The sequence below is a fragment of the Plectropomus leopardus genome, chromosome 21, assembly GCF_026936395.1.
Source record: "Plectropomus leopardus strain MGB_pleo_1.0 chromosome 21, ASM2693639v1, whole genome shotgun sequence".
Taxonomy (NCBI): Eukaryota; Metazoa; Chordata; class Actinopteri; order Perciformes; family Serranidae; genus Plectropomus; species Plectropomus leopardus.
The window spans coordinates 19,714,113-19,730,050 of NC_142196.1; the positions used below are offsets into that span (position 1 = coordinate 19,714,113).

At 38.8% G+C, this 15,938-nt stretch overlaps 2 protein-coding genes across 6 annotated transcripts in view; one reads left to right on the forward strand and one right to left on the reverse strand.

Annotated features, from left to right (window-relative positions):
• Nucleotides 1-5,596, reverse strand: part of myom1b (myomesin 1b) — a 33,921-nt gene extending 28,325 nt beyond the window's left edge. For 4 of the 5 annotated variants that reach the window (XM_042510574.2, XM_042510572.2, XM_088072219.1 and 1 more), the window contains exons 1-4: nucleotides 5,439-5,592; nucleotides 4,732-4,953; nucleotides 1,234-1,368; nucleotides 946-1,120 (exon numbers count right to left, since the gene is read on the reverse strand). In XM_042510574.2, the coding sequence (XP_042366508.2) occupies nucleotides 946-1,120; nucleotides 1,234-1,368; nucleotides 4,732-4,883 (462 nt within the window). In that variant the 5' untranslated portion in view covers nucleotides 4,884-4,953; nucleotides 5,439-5,592. Of the gene's footprint in view, nucleotides 1-945; nucleotides 1,121-1,233; nucleotides 1,369-4,731; nucleotides 4,954-5,438 lie in introns of all 5 variants that reach the window. The other variant, XM_088072220.1, reaches the window with a different exon arrangement.
• A 5,407-nt stretch (nucleotides 5,597-11,003) lies between these two features.
• myl12.1 (myosin, light chain 12, genome duplicate 1) lies at nucleotides 11,004-15,096 on the forward strand. The gene is made up of 4 exons (XM_042510577.2): nucleotides 11,004-11,089; nucleotides 12,549-12,751; nucleotides 12,977-13,138; nucleotides 14,572-15,096. Exons 2-4 carry the CDS (start codon nucleotides 12,568-12,570, stop codon nucleotides 14,742-14,744), a joined length of 519 nt encoding a protein of 172 aa, XP_042366511.1. The 5' UTR covers nucleotides 11,004-11,089; nucleotides 12,549-12,567; the 3' UTR covers nucleotides 14,745-15,096.
• Nucleotides 15,097-15,938: the final 842 nt, after the last annotated feature.

Below are 15,938 nucleotides of genomic sequence, written 5' to 3' on the forward strand. Positions count from 1 at the left end.
CTGTTGGTTTGAAAAATATTGGACCGAAAGCCCATTTCTCCAAAAGCCTGTTATCCCAAAAACAGATGCCCATGCCCCAAGTCCTATTTCTCCAAAAATACCTAGGACCTGGAGTTGGAGAACCCAGCCCAGAAAACATGTTCGTATAATACAGTAAAGCATTGACTGAAATATAAAAACACTCGAAAGATTTCTGGCACAGACGTCACTGAAAAAGAAAAAGGATGGGTCTGTGAAAAACACCCGGATTTGATGGCTCATTAGGAAAACACCACTGGATAGTGCTCTAAAGGGTCAATAAAACCACCTGGGATTGGTAGCTCAAACACTGCTGGGAAACTTAAATTTACTGCAGGGATTTTGTATTTTGGAGAAAAGGACCTTTGGAGAGATCGGCACTTGTTTTTGGGATAACGGGCTGTCGGATAAATGGGTTTCTGGGCTACTTTTCTGACTGTTAGGGCTTCGGAATTTTTGGCTGTCAGAACAATTGCACGGCACCCTCGCTAGCTCGCCAAATTGATAGCCTCAATGACTTCTAGACACCGACAGATGAACATGTTGCCATTGCCGAGCAGCGGTGCTCTCACGACTTGACCTCTTGAATGCCAAGCACATTGTGCACACCCCTTCCTGTGTTGTAACCATGATCTTATGAGTTCCAAATGAAGGCTGCATATGAAACAGAATAGTCAACTCTGATGTCACAAGTAGGAAAAGCAAGTCTGTGACGCAGTAGTGCAAAATTGTTTGCCCTTAGTGTCATGGGTATGTACACATCAGAACAATCGATGAGCTCTGAACTGGACACTGGTATATCAGTGTCACAATTATGCCACTGGTTTTCTATGATGTAAAAATAAAAAGAGTTTATTCAGGTTGTTGTAAAAGTTATGACTTCCTATGTGACCTCAAAACAGTTACATGTAGGATTCCCCCACTGACCCTTCTGTTATTAGAGATGCGGTTGGCTGACTCGCGCATGGCCTCCCTCCTGGAGATCTGCTCTGACCTCTCCATCTCCAGGCCGCTGGTGAACAAATCCCTGCGGGCCATGTATGTAGCAGTGTCCCTCACCCTTGCTTGCTTTGTATCGGAAAATCCTGTAGCAAAGTCTTCACTAGGAGTTTTTAGAGCAGAGCCAGGGATAGATGTGAGGAGTAAGTAACTGAAATAACTTAAAGTACAAAACATTCTTGAAGTTCCAGTTTTACACGATGAAAGGTTTATTACCTGCCCCTGAAGATAGGCACTACATAGCCGATGATTTGGTTTTCTTTATCCACAGCCAAGTAAGTTGGCTTGGCTCTCTTGGGTGCAGGGCTCAGTCTGCTCACATCCAGCCCAGAATGTGAGGACACTATAAGTCTGGGACATACAGAAGACCATCAGCCTGGCGCCCAGCCAGACAACTTATAATATAACATTAACACATGGGAATGAAGCCAAGATCAGGGTCGGTGAGTGGTAGATGAAGGTTCAGTGGGAAAGTGGTGTTGATGGTTTAGTTTTGATTATTTTTACACCTCAAGAATAATTACATTTTCTCAATCAACAAAAGACACCCGATGCAAAAGACAATATGAGCACCACTGATGTAATCATAAAGGCCCAAACGACACTTTTACTGCAACCTAATATGATGGTAACAAACATACTAAAGTCAAAAATCTGAGAGTACGCCAGACCCCCAGTGGAATTACAATTCCTATCATGATGCTATGTGGCCCAAAAAGACATTTTCCCATAGACTTACATTGTTAAAGACATGTGAAGACCAGTGGATGCATTTTTATGAGCACCACAACACCGGTGAAATGACAAGTTTAACTTTTGGAATTGATCCACTTTGTCTGATAACATTTTGAAAGTCGCACAATTCAATCGTTTATTCCTGTTCAAGTTAGCTAAGGCCTAAATCAGAAGTTAGCTGCTTGGCCTGTGTGACATTTTGGTATTGGAAGCATTGGGGTTTTTTTTTTGTAGTCTAAGTAGGATTGACCATTCATGCTTGAGCGGACTTTAGCTGCCTGTAAACAAGCAAAATAAACATAGGACTTTCACCCAGGAGGCCGGTGTTTGTGTTCCAAAACGACCTTTTCTGTTGTTTAGTTGTGAGAGTGTTGCTACACTGGAATCCTTGAAATATTAGCTGTTGCCATCAGAGGCTTACTGTCATCAGACGGACAGCTGATATGTTCTGACACTGTAGCCTAAACAAATCACATAGCTCTTGCAAATATACATTATATACAATCCATTCATACTACAATTATCTCTACATGCTTTCTTAGGATACATTCAAGGAAGGGGTTACAAGTGGAGCAATGGAAGAAAAATTATTTTGGATTTTAGGCCAGACATCAGTTTGTCTCTGGCAACACTATCTGCAGCCCTCTGAGAGCTGGGGGTGGGTGCTTAGGATATGAGATAAGGAGGCGGGGGCAAGAAGGGTTACAGGGCAACTGCCCCCATTTTTACTGTATCTATCTGGGTCACTGTCCCTTTAGCTCTCACCATTTACACTCTCTTGACTGTCCAGGATCAGGGCTGCAACAACTCCCATTAAAATGGATTATAATATGTAGAGCTTTGGTTTCATTACTGGAATCCATTAACTGTTATTTCTTATAACAAATCCAATATTCAAATCTACATAAATGTGCCATAACAACATTATCACAACCACGCAGACTGTTAAATCATCATCAGATCATAATCCCCTCCTCCACAGATTCGGTGACTGGTGGGCTGCCCAGCCACATGTATGTAAAGGCAACGATCCGGTGGTGTAAAACCTAAGCCCTCTGACCTGTTCACACTCTCCAGGCCAGTGTATTTAAAGATCTGCCAGACACTGTAAAATATAAGATCTCCATAAACTGGGTGTTTTGTTAATCCTAAAATAATAAAGAACATTATCTGTCTAGTGATCGACAATCCGCAGTGTGGAGAACCAGCCATAAAACCAAACTTCTCACCCACATTTATTTATTTTTTTAATTAGAGCCACTTTAGTCATCTGTTTCCCTAGCATGTAACAACAGACACAAACACTGACAAAAACTAACTTGACCCATGCATATTCTCTATTAGAAACACTGGACAACTGACTAAAGTATTCAGTAGAGACCCCAAAAATCTAGGGCAACAAAAACGACCACTAACAAACAGCAATTCTTCCATCATGAAATGATGAGAACTGTATATGTTGTCAGGTTTTAAAGATCGACTGACAAAATTGTTACTTGTTACTTTCCCTTCAACATGGTATGCACAGGTCAAGACTCTATTTCAGTCTATGCCATACACCATAACTCGGCCTTACATAACAGTGTTTCCTTACGACAGGCTGCACTCTGAGCAGAGAAAAAACTATAATTTCCAATTATAATTTTACTTATTAAGGAATATGTGTGTTACAGGTAAGAGTTTGTGTGCATGCAGAAAAACAAACAGTGCATCTCTGAGGCTACATGCAAAGAGTTTCATGCAGGATCCAAAGCATTTTTTCAGCCACTATGAGGAGCAAAGATCTTCAGGTGTGTGTGAGGGTTGATCAAAGTGAACTCAAAGGAGAGATGATGGTTACTTTGGTGTCATTATGGCAGCAAAGCAGGAAAGATGATCCCAAAGCTGTGACAGGAAAATGATCCAACAAGGATGATGGAGGTGAACTTGATCAGTTGGGCCGGATGATGATGTTAAGCAGCAGTCCAGTAGCCAGATTAAAATGTTGGCATTGTACGTTTCTGCAAACCAGTTATATCAACATTTCTAAAGTGACATAGTTCAAATTGCATGTATATGAACTGAGTTCCTCATCAGGAAAGGAAGGGGATGACAGATGGCGTGAGACCTAGGCTCAATTGCTATCAAGCAGCGAACAACTGTAAGACATCGTGACTTTTTCAGACGTGTTTCTGGCGACCAAACCAAATGCTTTCATGAGACATCAGGACATTTCCAGCTGTGTTTGTGGTGGAAAAACACTGTATTTTTACATGATGTTGAGACATTTTCATTGAGACATTTTTTTAACGAAACATCTGGACATTTCCAGTTTAGTTGTAACCAAATTGGTTATTTTTTAATGAGAGGTCAGGACATTTCCTGCCTTTTGTGTGGTGAAAAAAAACAAGCAGTTTTTTAATGACACATTGAGACATTTCCAGCTGTGTTCCAGTCTGGTGTTTTTATCGGAAGTTGGGACATTTTTGGCCATGTTTGTGGCAACCAAACTGGGTATTTTAAGCCAAAACATGATCTTTTCCTAAAACTAACTGAGTGGTTTTGTACCTAAACTTAACCACACATTAACCACAGTTTTGTTGCAACATAAAATTAAAAACAGAAATGTAAAGAAATGTAAATTTTAGACATGTAGTAGGACTTTTGTGCAATTACTTTAGTTGGGGCATATGTGCAACTCTTCGGTTTAGGGCATCATGCAATACTTTTGGAGTGTACAGATCTGGGAGTTATACTTTATGTTAATCACAGTTTGATTACACTTGTGTGGTCATGTTGCCTGTGTTTCCCTATGGTCCAAGACGAATTTTTCCGAAGGGAAACAGAAATGGCGAATCTAATCCTATTCGCTACATATAAAACGTACAAATATAACATATCCGTGGTTTGCAGATATGTATATTGCCCTCTGGTATTCTGGCGATGTGCTGTAAGAACAGAAAAGTGGCTTGATGAAGGTATGATCCTCCTCCTGCTTACCCCCTGCTCCCGCTGGTGGCAGAGGAGCTGCTGCTAGCAGCATATCTGCTGCTGGTCTGGTATTGGCTCAGCATAGACTCTGTCTCCCTGCTCCTGTAGCCACGATCATAGTGGCGATGGTGCTTCTGGTAGAATGGTATAGATCCAGGCATGCTGCAGGCCGGTCCCGGTATAAGCCCCGAGTTTCTGAGTTTCCGAGTTCCTTGTTGCCTATCTGTTTGTCTGTGCGGTTAGTTAGTGTTCAAGAGCAGGTGGATTGACTGTTACATACTGTAGCTCCATCATGGATTTCACTGAATTTTAAATGTGACAGACTTGTTGAAATCAGCGATTCATGACTGCATGAACAGGCTGGCCATGCTTTCATTTACTTCAACATGTTCTGTGTTGTTGAACATGGACAGTTAATCTAGCTCTCAATTAAATAATATTATGAAGAAATTATATAATGCCCACGATGCCAATAAAAGTTTATTCAAACATTTTAGCCAAATCTGCACAATATTTCCTTTTTCAAAAAAGGAAAACAACAGAGAAAAGACTTTTAACTATCATAAAATTGCAAATTCTAACCTGCAACATTAGCTAGCAAGACATGATATAGGATTTGGGCACCCAGGCACTTTCAGCATGCTTACACAGACATATGCAACAACCACAACCTGGCTTATCACATCTTATCCCTACTCATAACTGTTGCCACTTACCCCCAACAAAAATCCCTCAAACTCCAAGCTTTAAAGGAAAAGATCCAATGCCACACTTTAAGCTCGATATCCCAGCAAACCTACAGGTAGGTGCGCACAGGGCTGCGGTTTCCACACAACAAAAATAATATTGGACCTCGCCAGAGTGCCCAAGCAGCAGTCACAGCCTTTTATGGTGAGGGTGGAGATAAATATAGCTGAGAACAGGGTGTGGGGGGCCGGTCACCTCCCGTAGGGCAACATATTTATGGGTGCAGGTCTCTTCCAATGAGCATTACTGCCTGATATGCAGGTAAACATAAACTTATATTTGTATTTTGTTGGCCATATCTTTATTTTTTTAATGAATTTTTGCCTCCTATATCCATCTCATACATGTATAAAAAGTAAGCCTTTGTGTATTAATTAGTGAATGTAGGTATTACTTAGGTACAGTATTTATTTTCTGTTTTTGATTTTGTGTGCTTTTTTGTTATCTGGTAAGGCATAAGGAAATAAATCATAGTTCAGTAGTTATTAATATGACAAAGCCCACATACTTTGAATCAATGCCACAGTACAAGTACCTCACAGTCTAAACTTTTCCTAAAGGCTCAGTGATCTCCAAATTTCTCAAGTGGCCCTTTTTCTTTTCTTGTTTTTATTTATGTGAAGATCTAGCTGGCTTTTAGCTCATGCCAGAACAGGTTAATCTCCAGCAGCTTTTGTCCTTTTTTTACCACAGCACTCTCAGCTGTTACTAACTTTAGCTATGCTATTGTTACTTGCTTCACACACAACAAATGCCAGTTACTGTCTCTTTATCACTCTCTCTTTCTGTGTCACTTTCAGTTGAGGAAGAACGCAGATGTCCCCTCCTGTCCCCTCTGCTCATGAACAGCCACCAAAAGAAAAGGTAAAATAAATCAAAGACTCAGAGGATGTTGATAAAAACGCACCCCTAATGCCAGTATGATTCACAACATGAATTTCTAAAAGTTATCCTGTAAAAAAAGGACTTCTGTTTACATAAAGTTTGCTGAAGGCCATTTGGCAGGCAGATGTAATTTGGCCGCCCTAGATGTTTGAATGTTGTTCTGGAGATTGACTCCAACACAAACACCTGGTTTCCATGACAAAAATATCACATTGATGAACACCTCTGAGGCTTTTGTATTGAACATTTTGCGTTTTTTTGGCCCTCATGCTACCTCACATGATTCAACATTCAGCAGGACAACATACCTAAAATTTGATGGCAGTGATCTGAAGTATAACCTCATTAAAAGAGATCAACACTCAGGAGAACAATACACCATATTAAGAAAGGTCATAACACTAAATTCTGTCTAATGAATACGGGATATGTTCTACGAGTAATATAATATGTCGCAAGCCACTAAATTATCTGCCAACATGACCTCTTTAAACTGCAAGTATTAAGTGAGAGTGTCAAGTTTACTCTTAAGCCTTTTGTGTGTAGCTCAAGTGCATTTAATCTCTGAGTCTATTGCACTAATTCACTTTCTTTACAGAAGTTAGATGAAAAGACTGAAACCGCTCTCATGTCTGTATGATAATTATGAATCTACAGGTAGCTGCTGGTTAGCTTAGCTTAGCTTAGCATAAAGAATGGAAACAGCTAGCCTGTTGACAGACAGAGGTAAAGGTAACAAAATCTGCTCACTAATTAATGCTAACATCACAAAAGTTAAGTTTGCATCATTGTTTATTTTCATTCATTGTATTTCGATCTTTTACCTTTGGACAGTGTTAGGCTAGCTGTTTTTATGCTAAGCTACGCTAACAGCCAGCATGCAGTAGCTATTTAGCATACAGACAAACATTTTCTCGTCTAACTCTTGCCAAGAAAGGAAATAAATGTGTTTCAGTGACCTGTTATCTACATCTTTATTAATACAGTAGATAGGTTGCCTCTTTTATTTTTTGCGTTATTGAGCATTAAAGGAAAACTTTACCTCCAAATGATCATTTGTATATTAAGGGCTCACCTCATGTTACACTGAATTTGTGAATAAAACTCTGTTTTTCTTGCATACCTCCATGGTGAACAAAGAATTGAAAAACTAAGAAAATTCTCAATGAATTGAAGTCATGGGGGCCTTGTCTAACAACAACAAAATAATGTTAAAATATCTCTTTACAAACTCTCACACAACTCATGCAGTATAATCCAAGTCTCATTTATCCAGTCGTATGCTCAGTACTTTCCACTTGCATTTTTGCTAAAACTGTAATATTTAAAACACAACTATAGTCCTACGCACAGGCAAGAAGCCCATTTGGGCAAGCTATACTTGTCGTTTTCTGACAGTGAATTAGCTGGAAGGCAAGATTTCAGTGGTGTGCACAAGCAGAGCTCAAACACATGATTGACCATGCATGCTAATGTACTTTATTTTTGGATTCTTCATTCACCATAAAGGAAAGCGAGAAAAGTTTTCCTCACAAATTCAAAGTAACACGGGATGAGTTATTCATATACAATTGATCGTTTTGTAGGCAGAGTGGTCCTTTATGACACATTCTATACATAAATTACATATCGTAAATAAATGTTTTCTAAATCCATTAGCTTTTATCTTCTTAAGAAGTTAGCCCGTGTAAATATACCCTTTCATAGAAAGTAAAAGTGACATTTAGCATGTTGCTGTGTAACAACAATATTCACATGATAGCCTATTATATCAGCTATATTTACATCATTAAGCCTGTGTCTTATCCTGTCACACCTAAGGATAGGCTTACAGTTACCTCCAGGATTAGGGAATGACTGAGTGTCGAAGAATAGCATACAATCCTTCTGTAGATTTTATCACACACATACTGGGATTGAATCTAATCTGACAATAAACCCCAATTACAAAACAACTGTCACTCACATATCATGTAGTAGAATGTTTTCCTTGAAATTCTTCAGTTTCATAGAAAAACTAAAGTGAACATCTTCCCAGGAACGTGATGATAATACAATCACCTAATGACTTCATCCCATTGTACCCTGTGGTATTTAAAGAGTATCGTGTGTCACATAAATCAGCTTTAGTGTTGGTTGTCAGTAGGGAATTTTATCACCTTTCAGCTGGGATGGTTTATTGCAATAAATAAATCTGTATAATCTAATGCAATTCAGTTTTGTTGACACTTCAGAAAGGTGTTGATTCATCTATTTGACCATTCTGAGGCCACAGAGCAGATAGAGGTGGATTATACAGCATTGCATAAAAAGAAGTTTCTAATATTTTGTCCATTCCCACTTGTTAATTGTCCAAATGAATTCAGTTGTAATGAATCACATGTTAGCGCCATGAGTTCAGCTGTCCAGGAAATTCCAACAGTATGGACATCTCATGGGATCTATTATGGGTATTTTTGTACTCTGCTTAGTATGGCTCCCACACACTGAAGCTACTTGAATGTTTAAGATAACAGTTCTAGACATGAACAAATTAAATAAGCTCTCACACAGGATTGTGTAACATGCTAAGACACACTATTAATTACCTCAAGAAACTGTTATATTAATATAACTGAGCTAAGGTGAGGTTTTATATGAAGCTAGTGCACTCTAGTGGTTTAATATCACACTACAATATATGTTAAAACTTTCAGTGCCATGTAAATTTGACCCAGCAGGGCTTCCATGAATACATTCAATGAGATCCAGGGGCTTTTTTGGGAATTGAGGATATTGGGAGCTTAGCTTGGACTTGAGGGGATTCCTCAGGAATATTTTTTGATGAACAAGCTCTATTTTTATGCTTTTTTAAATGCACTTTGGCACTGTATTTTCCTTTAAAAAATGAATGAATTCAATGTTAAATCTGTTAGTAGTTTTTAGTAATTAGCACTGAGAAAAAGCAGAAATACTTTATAAATGCTGTCATTGAAAATTCATTGACTAGAGTTGGTGAATTAGTTAAATATATCAATTTATGCTAACATTGATGAGATGTGGAAGGATAATTTATTCAAGTACAAGTATGAATGAAATGACAGATTATTAGATCTGAGGCTTTCTTTTATTATCTAGGCCTATTCCTATCTTTTGAAACAAATGTATATCATACATATTTAGACCCTGGGCTATTTATGAAACACTCAGGGCCAAAGCCTCGGATGCCTAACTGAGCCACTGATGAGATCAACTGGAAAAGCTTAAATTTGCAGAGAAATGTGCTTTGGTTACATTTAAAAAGTTTGAAATCAAATTAATTAGACCCAGAAATGTATGTATTCATTAATTTATTTATTAATTCATCATTCATTTCTTTATTTTCAATCATTCAGCTACCTTTGTAACCAATATTAAAACTAGTCATGATTTCTTTTAAGACTATACAGCTCTAGACTGCTAACTTGTTAGGTGACAACATGAATGACTCATGTTCAACCATGTTATCAACTTTGAAAGTGATATGACAACTGTACAAAAAGACAGATGTGGCTTGTTTTAACCTGTGAGTCAACAGTTCTGAATCTCGCTTTTGAAGCCCTGCAGCTCTAAGCCTCCCTTTACAGCAATGACCGAGGGATACCAACTGTTGTCTGACCCACACTGAGCAGTCACTATCTATTATTATCCATCCTGTCTACTTTTTCTTTTTCTTTATTACTTTATTGTTTTGGTTTTGGGAACGGCTCTTTATTTTGAAAGAAGGGAGTGGCTGGGGTGTGACTACATTTTTTTTCACTCTCCCTGAAGCTACAAATCCCTGAGTTACTGGCAAAAAAATGCATGACTCTCCCTCCACCATAAATTAGTTATTAGATTTTTAAAATGCACCCTTTAATGTTTGAAAGTTAAAAGTTTAAGCGGAAAACCTGGAGTTGAAAAAAACCCTCTTTTTTCACCATAGTGCATTCTTCACAAACATTTTATTTTTGGCCAAATTTTAAATGACAATCTTTTTATAAAAGGGAAACATAGCTAAGAAAGCACCATACAAACACTTTACAGGAATAAATACAAAAAACACCATAAAATACTGCCACATGCTACTGGCTGAGATGCATATGAAGGTATTTTACTTTTATTGGTGTATTAAAACAACACCAATAAAAGTAAAAGCAATAATTAGACTAGTATTGTCCCTGACAAAAGTATCATCTCAGTTGGGAATAATCTAATAATTTGCATCTGACTGGCGTGATATATCAAATAATAATGATAAAAAAGCAAAAAATAGTATGATACTAAATATTAATTTCCTGATGTTGATATTAACGCCCATTTTCTTCCCACTGGGATGATTTAAGCTTTCCTCGCACAAAGGACGATGTAGTCTTTCTCTCCTTAAAAGGGCATATCCAGGAATGTCAACGCAGGCAAGGGAGTGTTTGTGGAAGTTACATTTGCTCCACCGGGGGGTGTGCAGGTAAATTGTGTATTTTATTCTCATAAAATATAAAACATTAGGATCGTTTTCGAGTAAAATTTAGTATCAAATACATTAACTGTAGTGTTAAGGTCAAAAAAACGTTAAAAAAATTGTTGTTCAAAGGATAATTTCCGACCCAAGCTTGATGATGAACCCCTATTTCCCACCGTTGGTTTGTTCCGAATGTTCTCATCACATCAGGAAGTGAAGGGCGGTGGTTGAGAAAAAGAGCAGCATCGGGCTAGCTGACGAACATCATCCTCTTGTCAGGTAAGACTGTGTTTTAACGTTATATTTCTTCAGATCACGTTAGCTACATTGTCAGTGATTTGCTAGCAACATACTACACTACTGTTTACAAAGTGAAAGGTCTAAATTATGTCGAAGTAACATGCTATCGTGCTATTTTCCGTGTTCCGGTGAAAACAGGGCTAGATGTTAGCTGCGCTGCTAAAGACTCAATAGCTACAGTTAACTCGGTTGATTATAAAGCAGCATTTTCGACTTGTACAGTCACTTGTTAGCTGTATAATTCAAGAAACCCGGTTAAATCGTTGTTGTTAGTGAGCTATCGTTCACAGCTGTGTGCACATCGGTTATTAGGGGAAGCTCAAGCTAGGCCGCAGACCATGAATACAGTGCAACGTTACGTACTTTTTATTCCGCTGTGAGTTGAGACAAAATTAGGTCCTACACCATTACATAACCCTTTAACAAAACTAATGCAAGAATGAGATTGTTTTGGTCGAAGTTTAGTGTTGGTTTATCAAGTGCGCAGCTCATTTAAACCTAAACGTTACCGTAACGTTAGCTGATTGTTTGTTTGTGGTTTATTTTGTTAATATATTGCTAGTACTATACACTGGATATTCGGTAGACCTTTTGACTAATAACTACTTGGAACAATAACCTCGAGTCCTCCAAGCAAAGTGGGCAATGTTTGTTGTTAGCATCTCAGATATGCAAAACCGCTGCATTTTTTTTTTTATCGCAAATTGCATATTTCCTGCTTTTGGAACAAAACAAGCAATTTTGAATCGCATTGGGAACCTGCGACGGGCAGTGTATATACTGAATGATTGCATGAAAGCAAAAATTCGTGTTATAGTTAAAATGGTAAATGACTCCCCCCCAAGTCAAAACATTTCAACTGGTATACCTGAACGTTAATAGAGATATTTATAACTAGTGTCCTAGATAAAATCGAGACATGTGGCCCTATTGACGATGTCTCAATCCAAGACCAAGCTTTGCACAGCACTTGTACAATATTTCATCAACATCCAGTAATAAAAAGATTAGTGTGTAGGACAGTTCATGCCAGACACTGCCTGATAAGGGCATCTGTCCTCACACCAGTAATTTTCCTTTCCTCACTGAAAGCTGTGAGATGATCAACCCAGAAAGATGAGGAACATTTCCATTTATAGCTCAGTGAGGGACACCACACTGGGGATTCACTGCCATGGAATTAAAATACCCTGCCACAGAGTGGTCGGCACAGATGACGAAATCTTATTTTGAGTAACAGCTTGATCCACTCTACCTTTTGATCAGATTATCTTCATCTCTGTCTTATCAGGCCTATGTTTTGTCTTATTGCTCTCTCTCAGCTGTTGTTGATTATTTGCACTTGATAATATTTTAAGTTCTTGGCTGATACAATGCTGTGCTCCTGGATGTAATATCTAACAAATGTGTATACATACTAATTAATTTATTTCACCAGGTAAAGAAAAACAGTCAACATGTCAAGCAAAAAAGCAAAGGGAAAGTCCACAAAGAAGCGCCCTCAGCGCGCAACTTCCAATGTCTTCGCCATGTTTGACCAGTCTCAGATCCAGGAGTTCAAGGAGGCTTTCAACATGATTGACCAGAACCGTGATGGGTTTGTGGATAAAGAGGACCTTCACGACATGCTGGCCTCACTGGGTGAGTGGGAGAGTCTCTGAGTCATTTTAGGATGAGCTGAACCAACATTTCTATAAGAAGTTGTTGCATGCTTTACTCATGTGGGTGTGTACCGACACTGTTTACTGTCTGAAAACCAGTTCTACAAGTAAACATATTTTAGCTTTAATCAGTTGTGAAGGTCACTTCTATACACTTCTGTAGTTGAAACCCTTTAGGCAAAGTACACCTGTGTCTTTTTTACAGGAAAAAATCCAACTGATGAGTACCTGGAGGCCATGATGATGGAAGCTCCTGGACCCATTAATTTCACCATGTTCCTAACCATGTTTGGGGAGAAACTCAATGGCACAGACCCTGAGGATGTGATCAGAAATGCATTTGGTTGCTTCGATGAGGAGGGAACAGGTAATTTTTTTCCTTATAATAGACTCAAAATAATCCTTTTTGCCCTAGGAATATGCTCTTAACCTCCCTCCAATGAGAAGCTTTTGCTGATACAAAGATGACATCAAATTTCAAAGAAGAATGTGGCATTTAAAGCAGGGGAAGGGAAATGTGAAAAAAACAAAGAAAGTGGTAGACTTTGAAAATACACCCTCTACCTGTGGCTTTCTGTCTTACCAGACGACAGCTGCCGTATGCAGCACTGGGTCTAAGCTGTGTAACGGCAGCAACAGAAAGTTAGTTGATCAGGCAGGGAGCTGGGATGTGTACTGCAGGTCGGTCTTCAGAGTTGCTGCTCACTCTCCTCCCAGCAAAGTGGTCTGTAGCAGTGCGGTGGAGGACACTGTGATTCGAGGCTCTAGCTAATGTTAGAATATTAGCAACATTTGCTGTCCATCTCAGAAAGGCTTTACCAGTATTAACACTCCTTTTATTGCATTTGTCAGACTCACTTTGATAAGTCACTCCTCATTTTTTGGGTAGCCTGTCATTGTAGGCAGCTGTTGCCAATGCTGGAAGTGCAACATTCCCTGCTGGATTCTCCACCATTGAATTAGGCTTTGGCCGTAGGGACCTGCGCCAAATCTGCATTTGTAGAACAGCCAACAGGAACGCCCTCTCTCTGAAATTACCTGTGATCAGTCTGTCTTATGGGCAACATTTTCTAAATCTTGAAAACATAGCCAAGAGGAGGTGCAGGAGTGTACTTTTCTCTCAGTCCACTTGAATTACAGTATGTAATTATTATGTAGCATATCTGTCGCAGCTCATCTTGCATACAACTGGGCCAATCAGACTTTTGTGTGCATGTGTCTGACTTTATGCTTAACAACCTCCTTGGTTGCAGTGATTGACAATCTCTGGATTATTGACAATTTTGCATAATCCAACTATGTCAGTGGTATTTCCAGTAATTAGCTCAGCTAAATACAAGGATTCTTGTTGTGGCTCAAAAACTGAAGTCCATAGAAACTGTTGCTCTCATTTTTAACTGGAGCAGCTGCAGATCCATTAAAAACCAGATGTGTTCGGATCCACTGGGCATGCTATGACATGAATGAATCAGGTTCTTGTTATCTTTGCTACCATCTTGACTGTAACGAGACGGGAGAGATTCCTCTACCGTCCTGCAGACATGCTGGACACAGCCTGCCCCGCATCCCTGATCCCCTGACACATCAGTTCACTTTAAGTTTGTTCTAACTTTTTCTCACCTCGAACAAAACACTTTGAACTTCAGCTGTGTTTTACGTAAAAAAGTTGCCAGTCTAGCTTTAATAATATGAAACGTTCCTTAAAGGGTAATGCAATCATTGCAAGCAAAAAGGAGATGATTCTGATGTTTATTCAGGATGTCTTGGCTTTCTTATCTGATTTGACTGTTTTCCACTCAGGATTCATCCAGGAAGATTACCTCAGAGAGCTGCTCACAACAATGGGTGACCGGTTCACAGACGAGGAGGTGGACGAGCTCTTCAGGGAGGCCCCCATCGACAAGAAAAGCAACTTCAACTACGTGGAGTTCACACGCATCTTAAAGCACGGTGCCAAGGATAAAGACGATTAAAGAGCCATACCAGCATATCCCTTTCCACGCTCTTGGCCTCTTCTGTCAGCTAGATCACCGAGCTGCATGTCTCAACTCTCCAGTATAAACCCCATTTTAAACAAACCAAAGCAATAACTATCCACTTGTTTGCTGTGAACTTCCAGTATTGCCAAATGTCCACATCTCTAATGAGAAGAAAAATTCGAATAGGCTATAAAATGTTTTTTCCTGTCATGTACAGATGTGACGAGGCAGTAGCTAGGAAGCTCTAAGGGATAAGTCTTTGCAATTCACGTGATCGGGTTTAGCTGAATTTTTACATTTTATAATATAAACTTTTTAAATAAAGCCCTCTATCAAGTTGAAATAAGTATTCCGTTATTCTGTCTTTATTAAGCCCTTTAGCAAAAGTAAAATGCTTGTGCATAGTTTTTCCTTCCTTGGATGCTTGTCAAGTCTTGACAAGTCGACTCTCTCCCTCCTCACTAAACTCATCCGACGTGTGCCGACTGGCTCGAGCTGAATTCTTCATGTAAAAGAGCAAGTGAACACAATCTGTACTGAAAAACATTTACTTTTTGGGGGCACAATAAAATTTAATCAGAAGGCACTGTCCAAATAACATAATCATGAGGATGTAATTGGTGATACAAAGCGACTGTCTTTAAATGACTGAAAGCCAACAAGACAACTGAGTTCTCTGCGCTTTAAGACAAGCATGATGACGTTGATGATTGCGTCAGGTTAAATTTGATTATGTAGCAGTACACCAACTAACAATTAGCACAGCTGAATACACAAAACTTGTGCTGATAGAAAAAAAAAACAACTTTTGAGGGAAGTTCAACTCCAGGCGAACTGCGCTTAAGTGGGCCATTTCGGGTAATTTTTCGTGACCTATACTATGATGTGTTTGGGTCATTATTGACGACAAACTATACTATGATGTTTTAGGGTCATTTTATGTGAAATAATATACTATGACGTTTTGAACCATTTTTTCGACCTATTATATGATCTTATTGGCCATTTTTTTAAACCAAACATTATAGTATGGAATTTTCAGTTGTTTTTTGACATGCTTAATTATGGCCTTTTAGGCTTTTATATGCACTTTGTATAGTATAACATGTCTCAATTTTTCATTTCAGTTATTTTTGACATTTTTATATTACATACCATTGTTTTTCATTTTTTGACATGCGTATTTTT

Excerpts from the sequence above, each read along its gene's own strand:
- myl12.1 (XM_042510577.2), top strand. The coding sequence starts at position 12,568 with ATGTCAAGCAAAAAAGCAAAGGGAAAGTCCACAAAGAAGCGCCCTCAG. Across the intron at positions 12,752-12,976 it reads CGACATGCTGGCCTCACTGG|GAAAAAATCCAACTGATGAG; the intron begins GTGAGTGGGAGA and ends TCTTTTTTACAG. Across the intron at positions 13,139-14,571 it reads CTTCGATGAGGAGGGAACAG|GATTCATCCAGGAAGATTAC; the intron begins GTAATTTTTTTC and ends TTTTCCACTCAG.